This window comes from Somniosus microcephalus, chromosome 2 (assembly GCF_052327205.1).
Source record: "Somniosus microcephalus isolate GS21.2 chromosome 2, FLI_Smic_1.0, whole genome shotgun sequence".
NCBI lineage: Eukaryota > Metazoa > Chordata > Chondrichthyes > Squaliformes > Somniosidae > Somniosus > Somniosus microcephalus.
The window spans coordinates 6,610,951-6,629,337 of record NC_140988.1 but is presented as its reverse complement, the minus strand read 5'-3'; the positions used below and the strand labels follow the sequence as shown (position 1 = coordinate 6,629,337).

General features: G+C 51.1%; 1 protein-coding gene across 1 annotated transcript in view; it reads right to left on the bottom strand.

The window, feature by feature from the left end:
* Positions 1–4,345: 4,345 nt before the first annotated feature.
* The window catches only part of arhgef38 (Rho guanine nucleotide exchange factor (GEF) 38), a 114,302-nt gene continuing 100,260 nt past the window's right edge, over positions 4,346–18,387 (bottom strand). The window contains exons 12-14 of the mRNA XM_086006115.1: positions 14,907–15,105; positions 11,448–11,731; positions 4,346–9,998 (exon numbers count right to left, since the gene is read on the bottom strand). Coding sequence (XP_085862241.1) covers positions 9,813–9,998; positions 11,448–11,731; positions 14,907–15,105 — 669 coding nt within the window. The 3' untranslated portion in view covers positions 4,346–9,812. The remainder of the gene's footprint in view (positions 9,999–11,447; positions 11,732–14,906; positions 15,106–18,387) is intronic.

Genomic DNA, 18,387 nt, shown 5'->3' with positions numbered 1-18,387 from the left:
CTCTTGCAGGCTAAAGTAGCCTTTAATCGCCAGGCCCGTGCCAGGGGTGGCCGCGCCAAGCTGCAGAAGCTCACTCGGCTGGAGGAGCGCGTGTGTGTGCTCATGGGAGCCCGTGTGATCGTCCCCACAGCGTGCGGTGTATCCGACCCTCCACTGCCCGGCAATGGTAAGGACCTCGCCTTTTGGCCCTCTCGCGTTGCACTGGCCCATCCGAGCTACCTCCTTTGCCACTGTCCCACCAATGCGCTGAATGCCACCAGTCCTAACTCCCTCGCTGACGCCGTCTCCTCACTCTGAAGCTACTCTTGTGCATTCCTGCTTTCAGCTAGTGACGACCAGGACCCTGAAGCTGCCAGTGACAGCACCTCCGAGCAGGAGGAGGAGGAGGAGCAAGCCGGACCATCGGGGGAACAGTCACGTCCCGCAGGAGAGGAGGAAATGCTTGACACCTCCTCACTGGACGAGTGCCTGGAGGAACTGTCACAGGGCAATGCAGCTTCTGGGACCAGTGGCGTCCAGCCACCCAGGAGCCGTGCGCGTGGCCCGCGGCCTTCCCCCCAAAGGGGGGAAGGATCAGAGGGGAGTGCTGTTGATCGGCACACTCGCCGCCACCAACGTGGCAAGGGTCCCTTAGTTCGGCCCCCTCCTCCCCAGCAGGAGAGTCGCGACTCCAGTCTGGACACCTTCACCTCGGAGGAGGTGCGGAAGCTGGATAAGATGGCCGAGGATTCGGACCGGCGCCACACGGAGCTCATGAGCGTGGTGGGGCGCATGCCTGAGGCCATCGAGTCGCTGGCGACCAGTGTGCGCGAGTTCGGGGCAGCAACTGCCGCGAGTGGCCGCATGCTGACTGATGCCGTCAAGACCCTGGCGGATGTGATGCGCGCGCACACCAGGACAACAGGGGCACTCACTGCTGCCACACGCGCTGTCTCAGGCAGGCATCGCCAGGGCAGCCGCCACGCTGGACCATCCCAGCAAGCCGCCCCTCGGCTGATTGTTGCGGATCCTGCAGTGCGGGCCCGGCCGAGTGCCACCGCGCCACAGCACCAGCCAGCGCATCCCAGACGCCAGCTGGCCCACATTGCGCCATCCGTCGCCGCCATTCCCCCACTGGGGCGTCAAGGGCAAGCGGCTGCAGCTGATGGTGGCCAGGCTCAGGTGCGCCACTCAGCAGACGGCCCCTCGAGGCCCAAACGCCGTGTAGGCCGCCCCCCAGCGGCATCTGGCGGAAGGGCATCTGAGCCTCAGGCACCTTCCCCCAGCCTCGCAGCAGCCACTGGGCAGAGCTTGCGAAGGAGCAGCAGGCCGGGCAGGGGAGGCAAAAGGCTGGGCAAGGTCTCGCCCTCACGGGCCACTCAGTAGAGGGTGTGGCCAGCTTTCCTTTTATATGGCGGTGGCCATCTTTATTTTGCCCATGGTTGTGTTGTTGGAGGGCTTATTTTTTGCGTTAGGCCGACGTTGAGGCCCGGTTTGAAGAAAGGTGGAGTGACTCCTCCCCAGTTTGTGGGAGTGAGTCGTTTGTTGGGCTTTTTGTGGGGCCCGTTTATTGTTTTTGGGGATTCATGTGGGAAGGGCTTTTCATTTTTGTGTAATAAAAAATTATCTTTATTCATGCAGTCTCCATGGTTGTTCTTCTTAGTGCTTGTTGGCTTCGCCGGCTGAGGGCTTGCGGAGCGGCTGCATTCATCTTCCCTCATGGCCCCTGGCCATTCCCTGACAGGGGGCTTAGAAGTACCGTGTAATAAGGTGGCGTCGTGCGGCCCATGGCCCTGGTCGCTCCCTCCTGGGAACGTACTCCTGCTCCTCCTCCTCCTCCTCCTCATGCTCCTCCTGCTCCTCCTCCTGAGGTGCTGGTCCAACGTCAGGTGGCAGTGCCTGAGTCCTGCAGATAGCCAGGTTGTGTAGCATGCAGCAAACCACCACAAATTGGGAGACCCGGTCCGGCGAATACTGGAGAGCTCCTCCGGAGCGATCAAGGCAGCGGAACCGCTGCTTGAGGACCCCAATAGTTAGCTCGATGATGTTGCGGGTGGTTTGATGGCTCTCGTTGCAGGCCTCTTCAGCAGCGGTCCTGGGCGCGCGGAGCGGGGTCATGAGCCAGGTGCACAAAGGATAGCCTTTGTCCCCGAGTAGCCATCCTCTTGGGGGAGGCTGTGCCTGGAACATGTCATGCACAGTACTCTGCCGCAGGATAAAGGCATCGTGGCTGCTGCCTGGGAAGCTGGCATTGGCTGCCATGATGCGCTGCTTGTGGTCACAGACCAGCTGCACATTCAGAGAATGGTAGCCCTTCCTGTTGCGATACTGCTCGCCATGCTCCAGAGGGGCCCGCAAAGCCACATGCGTACAGTCAATGGCGCCCTGCACCAAGGGGAATTCCCCGAGTCTGGAAAATCCCAATGCACGCTGATGCTGGCTCTCCAGGGCCATGGGGAAGGAGATGAATTGGCTTCTCCTTCTGAACAGTGCTTCGGTCACCTGGTGGATGCAGCGATGCGCGCCGTACTGGGAGATGTTTGCTATGTCCCCAGCAGCGTATTGGAAGTAGCCGGTGGCATAGAAGTTCAATGCCACCGTCACCTTCACTTCCACCGACAGAGACGTCCTGCACCTGAGCTTTGGCCGCAGATCTCGGCGAAGCAGGTGGCAGATCTCTGCAATCACCTCCTTTCGGAATCGGAGCCTTTTAACACATCGCGCGGCACTCATGTTTAGGTAGGAGCGCTGCTGGCAGTATAGCCTGACTGGGTAAGGCCTACGTGGCCGACGCCTGTAGCCCCCTCTGCCTCTAGCCAGGGCTGCCCCTCTCACAATGCGTTTGCGAGCCCCACGGACATGGAGCTGCAGCTCCGCGTTGGCACCCCATGCAACCCCCATCAAATCCTGGCAAACACTCAAATTTCCAAAAGGCCACTTGCAGCGCTCTGGCCTGAGTCCAAAAATACCTGAGCTCTTGCTGCTTGAAACCAGTTAGCTATCCTCCTTGTTGTGTCTCCAGAAATGCGTTGCACAAGAGTGTTTTCTGAAAAAAGGCTGGCCTTTATACTGGAGAGCACGTCCCCTTTAATTTGCGCCCCCCGGGGCCCGCGCTGGTTGTGTTGCGTTCCTTTTTCCAAACGCTCCGGCCGCCAGCCGCACAATGGGGCGGTCCGACTGAAGTTTGGAATCGGGGCGCACAAAGGGCGTTGCACGAGGATGTGATGTCATTTTCTGCGCGCGCATCCGGGCGGGCGCTAAACTTTGCGCCGGCGCTAACGGGCAACTTAATTTGGGGCGGGGCGCAAACTGCGCTGCGCACGGGCGCTACACGCATAGCGCCCGAAAATCACTTCTCTTAAGGCACTAACTGCTGGCGCTATCAACTGAAAATCTAGCCCCTTGTTCCTTAGCATTTCTGGGAAGTCATGGACATACAGCGGGAATCTGGGCACATGACCTCCCACACTTTCACGTCCGTTAAAATTAAATGGACAGAAAATTGTCAGGGGTGGGGCTGGTTATGCTCAAATTCCTGGTATGAGCTCTGAGCAACCACTTGTATTTATACCGCGCCTTTAATGTCGTAAAACGTCCCGAAACGCTTCACAGGAACGATTATCAAACAAACTTTGACACCGAGTCACATCAGGAGATATTAGGGCAGATGTCAAAGAGGTAGGTGTTAAGGAGCGTCTTAAAGTAGGAAAGAGGTAGAGAGGTGGAGAGGTTTAGGGCAGGAATTCCAGACATCAGGGCCTTGGCAGCTGAAGGCACGGCCGCCAATGGTGGAGCGATGAAAATCAGGGATGCTCAAGAGGCCAGAATTAGAGGAGCGTAGACATCTCGGAGGGTTGTGGGTCTGGAGGAGGTTACAGAGATAGGGAGGGGTGAGGCCATGGAGGGATTTGAAAATAAGGATGAGAATTTTAAAATTGAGGCGTTGCTTAACCGGGAGCCAGTGTGGGTCAGCGAGCACAGGGGTGAAGGGTGAACGGGACTTGGTGCGAGTTAGGACACAGGCAGCCAAGTTTTGGAGGGTAGAACGCAGGAGGCCGGCCAAGAGTGCGTTGGAATAGTCAAGTCGAGAGGTAACAGAGGCATGGATGAGGGTTTCAGCAGAAGATGAGCTGAGGCAGGGGCGGAGTTGGGCGAGGTGGAAACAGGCAGTCTAAGTGATGGCGCGGATATATGGTCTGAAGCTCATCGGGGTCAAATATGCATGTAAAGTTCTGCAATGTGAACTCTTTAAAAAATAACAATTTAACCCTTTTCTCACAGCCGGAACTATTTACCCTTACATCCAGTTTTCTCTTGTTGCTAAAAGAAATTCTACACTCGTCGATGTAAGATAAAAAAATAACCATTTTATAGTGCAAGTTAATTTGGAAAGAGTCATGTACAAGTTTTGAATCATATACAACTCGTGAATCAATTCATCCACTGAATCTTACAGGTTGACGAGATAAATACAGTCATTTCCCCATGGGAAAAACGACGATTGCACTAATGTTTAAAATGCTAAACACATGAAATGTGAAATTTTCACTAGAAAGAAACGGACCGAACGAAAGCGTGCAGACTAGTTTTGCAAGTCAAACCATATCAACAATCATTTCTACAATTCGTGTAGTCTAGTCATCGAAAGCAACTCTAGGGAGCTACGAAGCTTGTCTCCAAATTAAGCTAATGGTCCAATATGCTGGCTGAATCTATTTATGGACCAGAATGTGCTGGAGAAATAAGTGGTGTGATTGATTACGTATTGTCCGCACAGGGGGATAGTTTGCACTGCACTGGTCTGTACTCCTGGAGTACAGGGATTCATTCTGTGGCCATAACTCAGATCAGGACTGAGATTGGGCGCAGGCCAACCAATCCTGACTGATTTCTCGTTGGACAGGGAACACGGTGACCATTAGTTGTGGTGGATCGTCTGGACAGCTTCAAAGGCTACGTGCTCAAGCTCAGGCGGAACGAGGCTCCACTCTGCTCTAGTCGAAAGCCATCTGTGCATTATGTGGTGGAAGAGCTACATCAGCTTAAGGCAGACTGCTAAATCTCACACACACACACGCACACACACACGCACACGCACATCCTCCTTTCTTGAAATGATCTCAGCCCTATCATTAAGCACCCCAACCTATTGTCTAGGATTGTAGAACTCTACATGACATTCATTGTATATACCTGCCACTATTGTGCAATCTGTATTACAACAGGCTCTCTGTAGCAAAATACATTGAGAAAGTGTGTAAAATTCCTGCACACCATTTATATAAAAACAATAGAAACCGTCCGAGGAAATGCGAGGCAGACAGGAAACTCACGGCATTTCATGGGTTAAAGAGTTGGCACTTAGTGCTCCACTTACGTGGAGATCAACTAGTCTCATTTCTGCAGGGAGTACCGTAGCATAGTGGTTATGTTACTGGACTAGTAATCCCAAGTTCAAATCCCCTGGAGAATTTAATTTCAAAATAATTAATTAAATTTAAATCTGGCATTAAAAAAGCTAGTAATGGTGATGAAACTACCAAATTCCCACTAGGGAAATCTGTTGTCCATCCTTGGTCTGGCCTACATGTGACTCCAGACCCACAGCAATGTGGTTGATTCTTAACTGCCACCACCTTCTCAAGGGTAATTAGGGATGTGCAATAAATATTGGCCTTGCTGGTGACATCCACATCGTATGAATGACTAAAAAAAAATTCTGTTTTCATGCCTAGCTTAAATCTTCTCACACAAGAGCTTATAGACTTGTTAAACTAGCCATTAAAATTGGAAAATTAGTGGAAGGTACATCACCTCATGCCAGAATTCAGCATATAATTAGGGTTAGGACCAGCTGTCTGAAAATAACAGGCTACGGTTCACAATTAGTTGACGTGTCACAATTTTGTAAAAAACAAGCTGGACGAATAATAACGCAACATGTAAGGGCAGCTTAATTCAATGGTAAATAGGAATTTGTGATAAAATTCATCCAGAATGGATTAGCTTTTTTTTTGGACGTGATCGCATTGACCACATAAGCAGAGTTTAGCAATTCTGTTCACGCGGTACAAGCAACACTGGCAAGACTGTACTGATGCCCGAGATGGTGGCAGTAGGCTTTCTTGCTTTGTATCAATGGTTTGAACAGCTAGGTGGCTTTCAAGGCCACTGCAGAAGTCATTAAGAGTCAATTGGGACCAGAGTAGACCAGATCCAGCAATGCTGGCAGGTTCCCTTTGCCGGAGAGAGATTTATGAACCAGGCTGGTTTTTCTGATGGCAGCTCTGCTGGTGTTAGCTGTTGGTTTCAATTTCAATAGCAAGATTTAAACTCTCAACATTTTGGGTTGTTAGCTCAGTACCTTAACAACAACTTGCATTTTCAAAGCGCCTTTAATGTAGTAAAACATCCCAAGGCGTTTCACAGGAGCGATTATCAGACAAAATTTGACACTGAGCCACATAAGGAGATGTTAGGGCAGGTGTCCAAAAGCTTGGCCAAAGAGGTAGGTTTTAAGGAGCATCTTAAAGGAGAGAGAGGTGGAGAGGTGGAGAGGTTTAGGGAGAGAATTCCAGAGCTTAGGGCCTAGACGGCTGAAGGCACGGCCGCCCATGGTGGAGCGATGAAAATCGGGGATGCACAAGAGGCCAGAATTGGAAGAATGCAGAGATCTTGGAGGTTTGCAGGGCTGGAGCAGGGTAGAGAGAGAGAGGGAAGGACGAGGCCATGGAGGGATTTAAACACAAGGATGAGAATTTTAAATTTGAGGCATTGCCAGACTGGGAGCCAATGTGGGTCAGTGAGCCCAAGGGGTGATAGAATGGGACTTGGTGCGAGTTAGGACATGGGGCAGTGAGCACAGGGGGTGATGAGTGAACGGGACTGGGTGTGAGTTAGGACACAGGGCAGTGAGCACAGGGGGTGATGGATGAACGGGACTGGGTGCGAGTTAGGACACGGGGCAGTGAGCACAGGGGGTGATGGGTGAACGGGACTGGGTGTGAGTTAGGACACGGGGCAGTGAGCACAGGGGGTGATGGGTGAACGGGACTGGGTGTGAGTTAGGACACAGGGCAGTGAGCACAGGGGGTGATGGGTGAACGGGACTGGGTGTGAGTTAGGACACGGGGCAGTGAGCACAGGGGGTGATGGGTGAACGGGACTGGGTGTGAGTTAGGACACGGGGCAGTGAGCACAGTGGGCAATAGAACGGGACTTGGTGCGAGTTAGGATAGGGGCAGCAGAGTTTTGGATGAGCTTAAGGCAATATCCAGTACACATTACGGTCATCAATGTTATTGTACAAACACTTAATGCATAAATAAAAATGTTAATTCATCTGTTAAAATAACGGGCACAAGAGCTTGGTACGAATGCCTTCATTGTTTGTAGAATAACACCACCGACAATCTCAAACCTTGGGTTCCTAAATCGACAGCTTTGCTTCTTGTTTTGTTTTTATTGCACGAACTTGCGCAGGAAACAACTCTTCTGATCGTGACACAAGAGGTTTCACGAAAAGACGCAACAACATTCCTGGTCTTTCTCGAAGGGAACCATGGTCAGGAACTTTATTCAGCAATGTGGAGTTTTTCATGGCTCTTGCGTAATGTGAAGGGAATCGAACAAGTCGAATTTAGTTCAACTAACCCAATGCAAACGCTACAAGCGGAGTCTGAGATTCCTGGTACAGTCTTGTGAGATGGGATGCAGATCCGGAAAATGGGTATGAAAGTCAGTGCACCCAATTCACGCTGCTCCCGATTTTCCAGCCATTGATTTCAAAGTTCAGAAAATCGGGAATGTTGCCCTCCATATCCGGTTCTCCAACATGAGTGAGACTCAGTATTAGTCTAGAAGTTTCTGTTGCTGGTACGTAGTAACGGGCTTAACGTGTTCATCTGGCATTCCGCCCTCTGCTAGGTTAACGCAAGAGTTACCCACACACGTCATCAACAGGACTGGATAATGCAATTGGACCGTTCTTTCAAAGAGCCGTTACAGGCACGATGGGCCGAATGGCCTCCTTCTGTGCTGTATGATACTACGAACAGCAATCTTTAGACTTTGCCTTCAGTGATAGTTAAGAACGGAAATGCTTGGGAAAAAAGATTTGCTGATTAAATATTGTACTTCATGTACAAAGCTGCAATGAGCATGTACCATTTTATGTCCTCAGGTCCCAAAACTTACATTTAAAAGGACTTACTCCACAGGAGTAGTGTTTAACACCAAAGTCTATATTCTTGGACCTAGGAATCTTCCCACATAATAGAAGCAAATGGGGGTTGCTGCCATTTCCCTCACTGGTGTTCATCTCCCTCTTACACACACGTACACACACACACGTACACACACACACACACACACGTACGCACACACACACACACACGTACACACACACACGTACACACACACACACGTACGCACACACACGTACACACACGTACACACACACACGTGCACACACACACACGTACGCACACACACACACGTACGCACACACACACACACACACACGTACACACACACACGTACACACACACACGTACACACACACACACACACGTACGCACACACACACACGTATGCACACACACACACGTACGCACACACACGTACACACACACACGTACACACACGTACACACACACACGTACACACACACACATGTACACACACACACGTACACACACACGTACACACACACGTACACACACACACACACGTACGCACACACACGTACACACACACACGTACACACACACACACACATGTACACACGTACACATACACACACACACACGTACACACACGCGTACACACACACACGTACACACACACACACATGTACACACACACACGTACACACGTACACACACACACACACGTACACACACACACGCGCACGTACACACACGCACACATGTACACACGTACACGTACACACACACACACGTACACACACACACACGTACACACACACACGTACACACACACACGTACACACACACACGTACACACACACACGTACACACACACACGTACACACACACACGTACACACACACACACACGTACACACACACACGTACACACACGTACACACACACACACGTACACACATACACACGTACACACATACACACACACACGTATACACACACACACGTATACACACACACACATACACACACGGGGATACACTCCCCTACAAAGTTGCTATGTGCTAATAGTTTCCTATCCTTCATGAAAAATAAAATTTACTTCAATTGCAGAGTTTGCTAGTGTGTAATCGCAGAGGACCAGGAGTTGGAGAATGGGCAATGAGACAGTCACAGACCAAATAGTTGCAGCCACGTGTTCCAGTTACCATTCTCCACGTCTAGTAAAACAGACTTGGCTCCTTCGCCACGATGCATACTTTCCCCTGGCTGGGGAGTGTAGAACCAGGGGCCACAGTCTCAGAATAAGGGGTCGGCCATTTAAGACTGAGATGAGGAGAAATTTCTTCACTCAGAGGGCTGTGAATCTGTGGAATTCTCTGCCCCAGAGGGCTGTGGAGGCTCAGTCGTTGAGTATATTCAAGGCTGAGATCGAGAGATTTTTGGACTCTCGGGGAATCAAGGGATTGGGGGAATCGGGCGGGAAAGTGGAGTTGAGGTCGATGATCAGCCTTGATCTTATTGAATGGCGGAGCAGGCTCGAGGGGCCGAATGGCCGACTCCTGCTCCTAATTCTTATGTTCTTATGCAGCAAACTAGGAGAGCAACTAAAAAATGAAGTCTTTCCATCCATGAGTCTCTTTAAAGGTTTCCACGTGTCGAGTCTTCATGCATACGACATTCTTCCCAGGTAGTTAGCAGGGACATAGCCCCTTTTCCCTTTAACTTCTGCCAACCACCAGTCTTTGTTCCCACTCAAATCGCTGGATCTTACTATCTTCACTTTCTCATACTCTTCAAGGCTGAGCTCATGTTCACTTCGCGCTTGAAAGGGATAAACTGCATAAAAGATCTGTAACGGATAAGAGTAAGCAGTGTTAAAAATACAAAAAGCGGATTGCTGGGAAAGTCCTGTATTTAATTTCCTGTCTTTCTCGAATACATAGAAATTACAGCACAGAAACAGGCCATCCGGCCCAAGAGATCCATGCCAGTGTTTCTGCTCCACATCTCCTCCCACCCTATCACCATATCCCTCTATTCCTTTCTCCCTCGTGTGTTTATCTAGCTTCCCCTTCAATGCATCGACGCGATTCACCTCAACCACTCCCTGTGGTAGCGAGTGCCACATTCTCACCAACTCTCTGTGTAAAGAAGTTTCTCTTGAATTCTTTATTGGATTTTAATGACCATCTTATATTGATGACCCCGTGGTTTTGGTCTCCCCCAAGTCCAACATCTTCTCTACGTCGACCTTATCAAACCCCTTCGTAATTTTAAACGCCTCTATCAGGTCATCCTCTTGTCAGCCTGTTCAATTTTTCCTGATAGTTACAACCTTGTCTACTCCTGTTAATTTTGCATTAAAAAAATTGAATTAAGCAAGTTAAGTAAAAACATAAGAGCCATTTTTGCTTGAAAAAAAATGAACTAAGAACCAAATTAAGAATAGACTAAACATGGAGTTAGTGTGTGTGCATTAGATTGGATAGGATCCTAGGCTAGATATAGTGGCCATGGGATCTTTCACGTTCACCCGAGAGAGCAGGCGGGACCTCGGTTAACGACACATCCGAAAGACGGCACCTCTGACAGTGCGGCGCTCTCTCAGTACTGCCCCTCTGACAGTGCAGCGCTCCCTCAGTACTGCCCCTCCGACAGTGTGGCACTGCCTCAGTACTGCCCCTTCGACAGTGCAGTGCTCCCTCAGTACTGCCCCTCTGACAGTGCAGTGCTCCCTCAGTACTGCCCCTCCGACAGTGCGGCACTGCCTCAGTACTGCCCCTCCGACAGTGCAGCACTCCCTCAATACTGCCCCTCCGACAGTGCAGCACTCCCTCAGTATTGCCCCTCTGACAGTGCAGCGCTCCCTCAGTATTGCCCCTCCGACAGTGCGGCGCTCCCTCAGTACTGACACTCCGACAGTGCAGCGCTCCCTCAGTACTGCCCCTTTGACAGCGCAGTGCTCCCTCAGTACTGCCCCTCCGACAGTGCAGCACTCCCTCAGTATTGCCCCTCCAACAGCGCAGCACTCCCTCAGTACTGCCCCTCCGACAGTGCAGCACTCCCTCAGTACTGCCCCTTTGACAGTGCAGTGCTCCCTCAATACTGCCCCTCCGACAGTGCAGCACTCCCTCAGTATTGACCCTCCGACAGTGCAGCGCTCCCTCAGAAGATGGGAATAGGCTCAGGGCACAACTTTGACCTCAAGTTTAGGCCTGAGGCAGGTAAAGGGTTGAAAGGTAATTACATCTATAGGTTAGCGCCATCTGGTAGTTTTTGAACAGCCTGCCGGCTTTACCTGCTGCTCTCCTAAGTCGCTTGAACTGTCATCGCTTCCGTTGATTGACATCGTGTCCGGGGTGCAAGGACTCGTTTCCTGAGAGCCGTTCATCGCGGTGTCACTGTCACTGGTGCTAAAATGCGAACTCCTTATGCTGGTGCTATCTCCAGAGTATGAAGACACAAATAGGCTAATGTCATCGAAATCTCCATCCGTCACGGATCCATCTGTGGACACTCCGTTCTGCCCAATCGCAGGATTGTACGGTCTCAGAAACGAGGAATACACATAACCTTGTGTCACTACATGGGATCAAAAGCGGTTATTATTCACCCCTGGATATTATATCACGACAACACTTCTCAAAACCTTTATCGTACCATATGGGATAAAATCGATCCAACAAAGCACATGACTGACCAAGATCACATTGTTATCCATGATCGATTGACATAAGTGTCAGCTGTGGCTCAGTGGGCAGCACTCTCATCTCTGAGTCAGAAGGCTGTGGGTTCAAGTCTCACTCCAGAGACTTAAGCACAAAAATCTAGGCTGACACTTTAGTGCAGTGCTGAGGGAGTGCTGCACTGTTGGAGATGCTGTCTTTCAGATGAGACATTAAACTGAGGCGCCGTCTGCTCTCTCCGGTTGACGTAAAAGATCCTGTGCACTATTTCAAAGAAGAGCAGCTGAGTTCTCCCTGGTGTCCTGGCCATATTTATCCCTCAACCAACATCACTATAACAGATAATAACTATTTGTGGGAGCTTGCTGCGCGCACATTGGCTGCTGTGTTAAGTACATTACAACGGTTCAAAAAGTACTTCATTGGCTGTAAAGCGCTTTGGGACATCCGGTGATCGTGAAAGGTGCTGGAGAAATGCAAGTCTTTCTTTCTTTTATCTGTTATTATCGTTGCTGGCTGGTGTGGTGGGTGCTGACTCTCGGCGGGCCTTCAAGATGGTGCACAGAAAAAAAGGTGTGGAGACACGATGGATACAGGCCTTATCCCAAACTATAAACCGCCCACTCCAATTGTGCTCGACTCTGTGCCCCCACCCCCACCCCCACACCCTCCCTCCCCGTGTCCAGGAATGCTTTGTAAGTCAAGTAACATTGCAACCAGCCCTTTGCCAATGGATGTGAGCTATATGAGGCTAGCTGACCTCCCTAGAAAATCTCGCCCATCTTTTACAATGATAGTACCAGGCATTAATAAGAGACCAAGTAGTCAGGAAGTAATTGTGTTTAATCCAACCTCAACAAAGCTGATAAAACCAGCCATAAAGGATGATCATGTATTTCTATAACACCTTTCACCACTCAGGACGTCCCAAGGTGCTTTACAGCCAATGAAGTACTTTTGAAGTGAAGTCGGGATAATGACCAGATGATGTTTTAGTGATGTTGGTTGTGGGATAAATGTTGGCCCAGGACACCGTGGAGAACTCCCCTGCTCTTCCTCGAAATAGTGGCCATGGGATCTTTTACATCCACCTGAGAGAGCAGATGGAGCCGCGGTTTAACGTCTCATCCGAAACACAGCACCTGCGGCGCTCCCTCAGAACTGACCCTCTGACAGTGCAGCACTCCCTCAGTACTGCCCCTCCGACAGTGCGGCGCTCCCTCAGTACTGCCCCTCCGACAGTGCGGCGCTCCTTCAGTACTGCCCCTCCGACAGTGCAGTGCTCCCTCAGTACTGCCCCTCCGACAGTGCAGCGCTCCCTCAGTACTGCCCCCCGACAGTGCGGCGCTCCCTCAGTACCGCCCCTCCGACAGTGCAGCGCTCCCTCAGTACCGCCCCTCCGACAGTGCGGCGCTCCCTCAGTACTGCCCCTCCGACAGTGCAGTGCTCCCTCAGTACTGCCCCTCCGACAGTGCAGTGCTCCCTCAGTACTGCCCCTCCGACAGTGCAGTGCTCCCTCAGTACTGCCCCTCCGACAGTGCGGCGCTCCCTCAGTACCGCCCCTCCGACAGTGCGGCGCTCCCTCAGTACTGCCCCTCCGACAGTGCAGCGCTCCCTCAGTACCGCCCCTCCGACAGTGTGGCGCTCCCTCAGTACCGCCCCTCCGACAGTGCGGCGCTCCCTCAGTACTGCCCCTCCGACAGTGCAGCGCTCCCTCAGTACCGCCCCTCCGACAGTGCGGCGCTCCCTCAGTACTGCCCCTCCGACAGTGCAGTGCTCCCTCAGTACTGCCCCTCTGACAGTGCGGCGCTCCCTCAGTACTGCCCCTCCGACAGTGCGGCGCTCCCTCAGTACTGCCCCTCCGACAGTGCAGTGCTCCCTCAGTACTGCCCCTCCGACAGTGCGGCGCTCCCTCAGTACCGCCCCTCCGACAGTGCGGCGCTCCCTCAGTACTGCCCCTCCGACAGTGCAGCGCTCCCTCAGTACCGCCCCTCCGACAGTGCGGCGCTCCCTCAGTACTGCCCCTCCGACAGTGCAGTGCTCCCTCAGTACTGCCCCTCTGACAGTGCGGCGCTCCCTCAGTACTGCCCCTCCGACAGTGCGGCGCTCCCTCAGTACTGCCCCTCCGACAGTGCAGCGCCCCCTCAGTACCGCCCCTCCGACAGTGCGGCGCTCCCTCAGTACTGCCCCTCCGACAGTGCAGTGCTCCCTCAGTACTGCCCCTCCGACAGTGCAGTGCTCCCTCAGTATTGCCCCTCCGACAGTGCGGCGCTCCCTCAGTACCGCCCCTCCGACAGTGCGGCGCTCCCTCAGTACTGCCCCTCCGACAGTGCGGCGCTCCCTCAGTACCGCCCCTCCGACAGTGTGGCGCTCCCTCAGTACTGCCCCTCCGACAGTGCGGCCCTCCCTCAGTACTGCCCCTCCGACAGTGCGGCCCTCCCTCAGTACTGCCCTGACAGTGCGGCGCTCCCTCAGTACTGCCCCTCCGACAGTGCGGCGCTCCCTCAGTACTGCCCCTCCGACAGTGCAGTGCTCCCTCAGTACTGCAGTGAAAGTGTCAGCCTGGAGTATGTGCTCAAGTCTCTGGAGTGGGACTTAAACCCACGACCTTGACTCAGAGACGAGGGGGCTGCCCACTGAGCCACGGCTGGCACATGTTTAATAAAGAGCGCAAGAGCCTTCTCCAGTTAACTGTATCTCATTTCTACTGTTTCAAGATGATCACTAAAGCCTTGCAAGCGCATACAAAGGAAAGTTTCATATGACTAGAAGCTGATGGCACTGACGTAGTCAGTGAGTGAGTTGGATTTATCATCTCAGCATCATGTAATGGGTGAAGCCTGCTACAATGAAATCTCAATAAACCCCAAATTATGCTCCAAGAAAGGTTATACTTGAGTCAAAATTTCCGATGCGGCAATCCCGGCGGGGGTGGGCTGTGGGAAGGTAGAGTTTTGCCTCCTTCAACCCCTAAGGAAGGAGAGCAGTAGAGTGAACCAGCAAGACCAGCACATTAAAAGATCAACAAAACTCAGTTCAACCTACGGTTGATAGCCGTTGAAAACACTCACTTCCTGTATCAACGAGCCACCTGCTCACGCTCCCCAGAGGATCCTGCTTCTCAAGAACTGCCACGATATCTCCCTCGTGAAGAGATGCATCTAAATCTTGGGCGGCATTGAATTTCCGCTTTGCCTGAAACAGCTTGCCTGGGCTGTGTGTCGACAGGAGCTTAGTCCTGTGGTCCTCAGTCTGATGGGGAGCTTTGGGCTTCAGGGGACAACAGATATAGAATAATTATCAGTAAATACCTCAGAACAACTTCACAGCATCCTTTATACAGAATCCCATACATCATCAAAGACAATGTTGTTCTCGTGTTGTTGTACAGTAGTTCCTACAGAATTTGTATCGGAAAAGAGTTAATAAACTTGTAGCCAGTCATTTTAGTAACAGAAAGTGGTGGACTCTGCTCATTCAACACCAGTGGGGATATTATTAAATTCCTAAATTGCAAATTGAAAGCTGAAGCTAGTTAGATGACTGGAGCGCCATATGGGAATAGAAAGTTTACAACAACAACAACGTGTATTTATATAGCGCCTTTAATGTAGTAAAACGTCCCAAGGCGCTGCACAGGAGTGTTACAAGACAAAAAATTTGACACCGATCCACGCAAAGATAAATTATGGCAGGTGACCAAAAGCTGGGTCAAAGAGGTCGGTTTTAAGGAGCGTCTTAAAGGCGGAGAGAGAGGTAGCGAGGCGGAGAGGTTTAGGGAGGGAATTCCAGAGCTTAGGGCCCAGGCAACAGAAGGCACGGCCGCCAATGCTTGAGCGATTTATAATCAGGGATGCTCAAGAGGGCAGAATTAGAGGAGCGCCGATATCTCGGGGAGTTGTGGGGCTGAAGGAGATTAGAGAGATAGGGAGGGGCGAGGCCATGGAGGGATTTGAAAACAAGGATGAGAATTTTGAAATCGAGGCGCTGCTTAACCGGGAGCCAATGTAGGTCAGCGAGCACAGGGGGTGATGGGTGAACGGGACTTGGTGCGAGTTAGGACACGGGGCAGTAGAGTTTTGGATGAGCTGGTTTACGGAGGGTGGAATGTGGGAGGCCAACCAGGAGTGCGTTGGAATAGTCAAGTCTAGAGGTAACAAAGGCATGGATGAGGGTTTCAGCAGCAGATGAGCTGAGGCAAGGGGCGGAGACGGGCGATGTTACGGAGGTGGAAGTAGGCGGCCTTTGTTATGCTGTGGATGTGTGTTCAGAAGCTCATTTCAAGGTTGCGAATAGTGTGGTTCAGCCTCGGACAGATGTTAAGGTGAGGGATGGAGTCAGTGGCTAGAGAACGGAGTTTGTGGCGGGGACCGAAAACACCAAGATGAAGTAGTAGTTAGTTGGTTAGCAGGTCGATGGGTTGTGGGAATGGACGGTCTAAACTACTGCCAAAAAGCAAGGTGGAAATGGGATTCTGTTATAAAATTCCAAGACCATCGCTTTATGGTACAATGTTCATCATCAGTTTGTATATTTTCTTTTAATCTGAGAAATTCAAGTGAAGAGTCAAGGCCCCCCTGTGCAGGAGGGCGTCACACAGACTGAAAAAAGTAGGAGAGAAGATGAGGTAAATCAAGTAGTACTAGTTAACGAGCTGTCCCAATGACAAGCTCAGACAGAGAGTAGATGAGCAATGTGGAGCACGAATTCCCAGCTGGGGTGACAGTATGGCTTCCACAGTTACAGCGATAGAATTACATAGTATTTACAGCACAGAAACAGGCCATTCGGCCCAACTGATCCATGCCGGCGTTTATGCTCCACACCAGCCTCCTCCCACCCTACTTCAACTCACTCAGTCAACCTATCCTTCTATTCCTTTCTCCCTCATGTGCTTATCTAACTTCCCTTTAAATGCATCTATGCTACTCGTCTCAACCACTCCCTGTGGTAGCGAGTTCCACATTCTCACCACTCTCTGGGTAAAGACATTTCTCCTGAATTGGATTTATTGGTGACTATCTTATATTGATGGCCCCTAGTTCTGGTCTCCCCCACAATAATAATTCAACTTTATTGTCATTGTACAATGCACAAGTACATGAACAACGAAATGTGATCTTGCAAGCTCCCATGAGTCCAGTACAAATAACATTAACATTAAATGTAAATAGCACCGTCCTGGGAGAAGCAAAGCCGCTGCGTCTGTGCGCGCCGCCATTCCATTTCCACCATTCCTCCTGTCCGACAATCTTCAGCCCAACGCCCAGGCCTGCTCACCAGCCGCCCCTCCCGGGGCTCCTTCCGTGACCTTCTCACCAACCGCCCCTCCTCGGGGCTCCTTCCGTGACCTTCTGCACCTGATCTTCCCTGATGGTCACCCCTCCAGGTACTAACCAGGCCTGGCTCTGCTTAGCTTCCAAGCCTTAGCCAGTGACCCTGTCCCTAGTCCCAGGAACAAGTGGAAATACCTTCTCTACGTCTACCCTATCGAACCTCTTCATGATTTTAGAGTTCTCTATCTAGAGAAGAGTCCCAGCCGGTTCAACCTTTCCTGATAGTTAGAACCTCTCAGTTCTGGAATCATCCTTGTAAATCTTTTTTTTTTGCACCTTCTCCAGTGCCTCTGTACCCTTTTTGCAAGATGGAGACTAGAACTATTCACAGTGCTCCAACTGTGGTCTAACCAAGGTTCTGAGCATATTTTACATAACCTCTTTGCATTTGAATTCTATTGCTTGTTGTCGTTCTCTCTGGGCTATGGAGGGGCAAACTGACGAGGAGTCCAGCTCCTGATCATTCTCCAACAGCAGGTGCTGGAGGTGCCCACATGCAGATTTTGAGGGAGCAGGGCAAGATCAAGATTAATGGGCCACTTGGGTGAGATATTGAAAAGAGCAACAAATGCTGGTCACCGCATTAGAGGAAAGATGTGATTGCACTAGAGAGGGTGCAGAGGAGATTTACGAATATGTTGCCTGGGCTGGGGAATTTTATCTATGAGGAAAGATTAGATTGGCTGGGTTTGTTTTCTTTGAAACAGAGGAGGCTGAGGGGAGACTTGATTGAGGTGTATAAAATTATGAGAGGCCTAGATCGAGTGGCTAAGAAGGGCCTATTTCCCTTAGCAGAGAGGTCAATAACCAGGGGGCAGAGATTTAAAGTAATTGGTAGAAGGATTAGAGGGGAGTTGAGGAGAACTTTTTTCACCCAGAGGGTGGTGGGGGTCTGGAACTCACTGCCTGAAAGGGTGGGAGAGGCAGAAACCCTCATCACATTTAAAAAGTACTTGGATATGCACCTGAAGCGCCGTAACCTGCAGGGCTACGGACCAAGAGCTGGAAAGTGGGATTAGGCTGGAGAGCTCTTTGTCGGCCAGCACAGACACGATGGGCCGAATGGCCTCCTTCGGTGCCGTAGATTTCTATGATCCTATGCTCGTGGAATCATGTGTCAGGACGGAAGTCGTTGCTCATGAGAAAAGAGGAAGTAAAATCTAGCAAGAAAATAACAAAAAAAATCTATAAATTTGGCTACAGTAAACATTTCCAG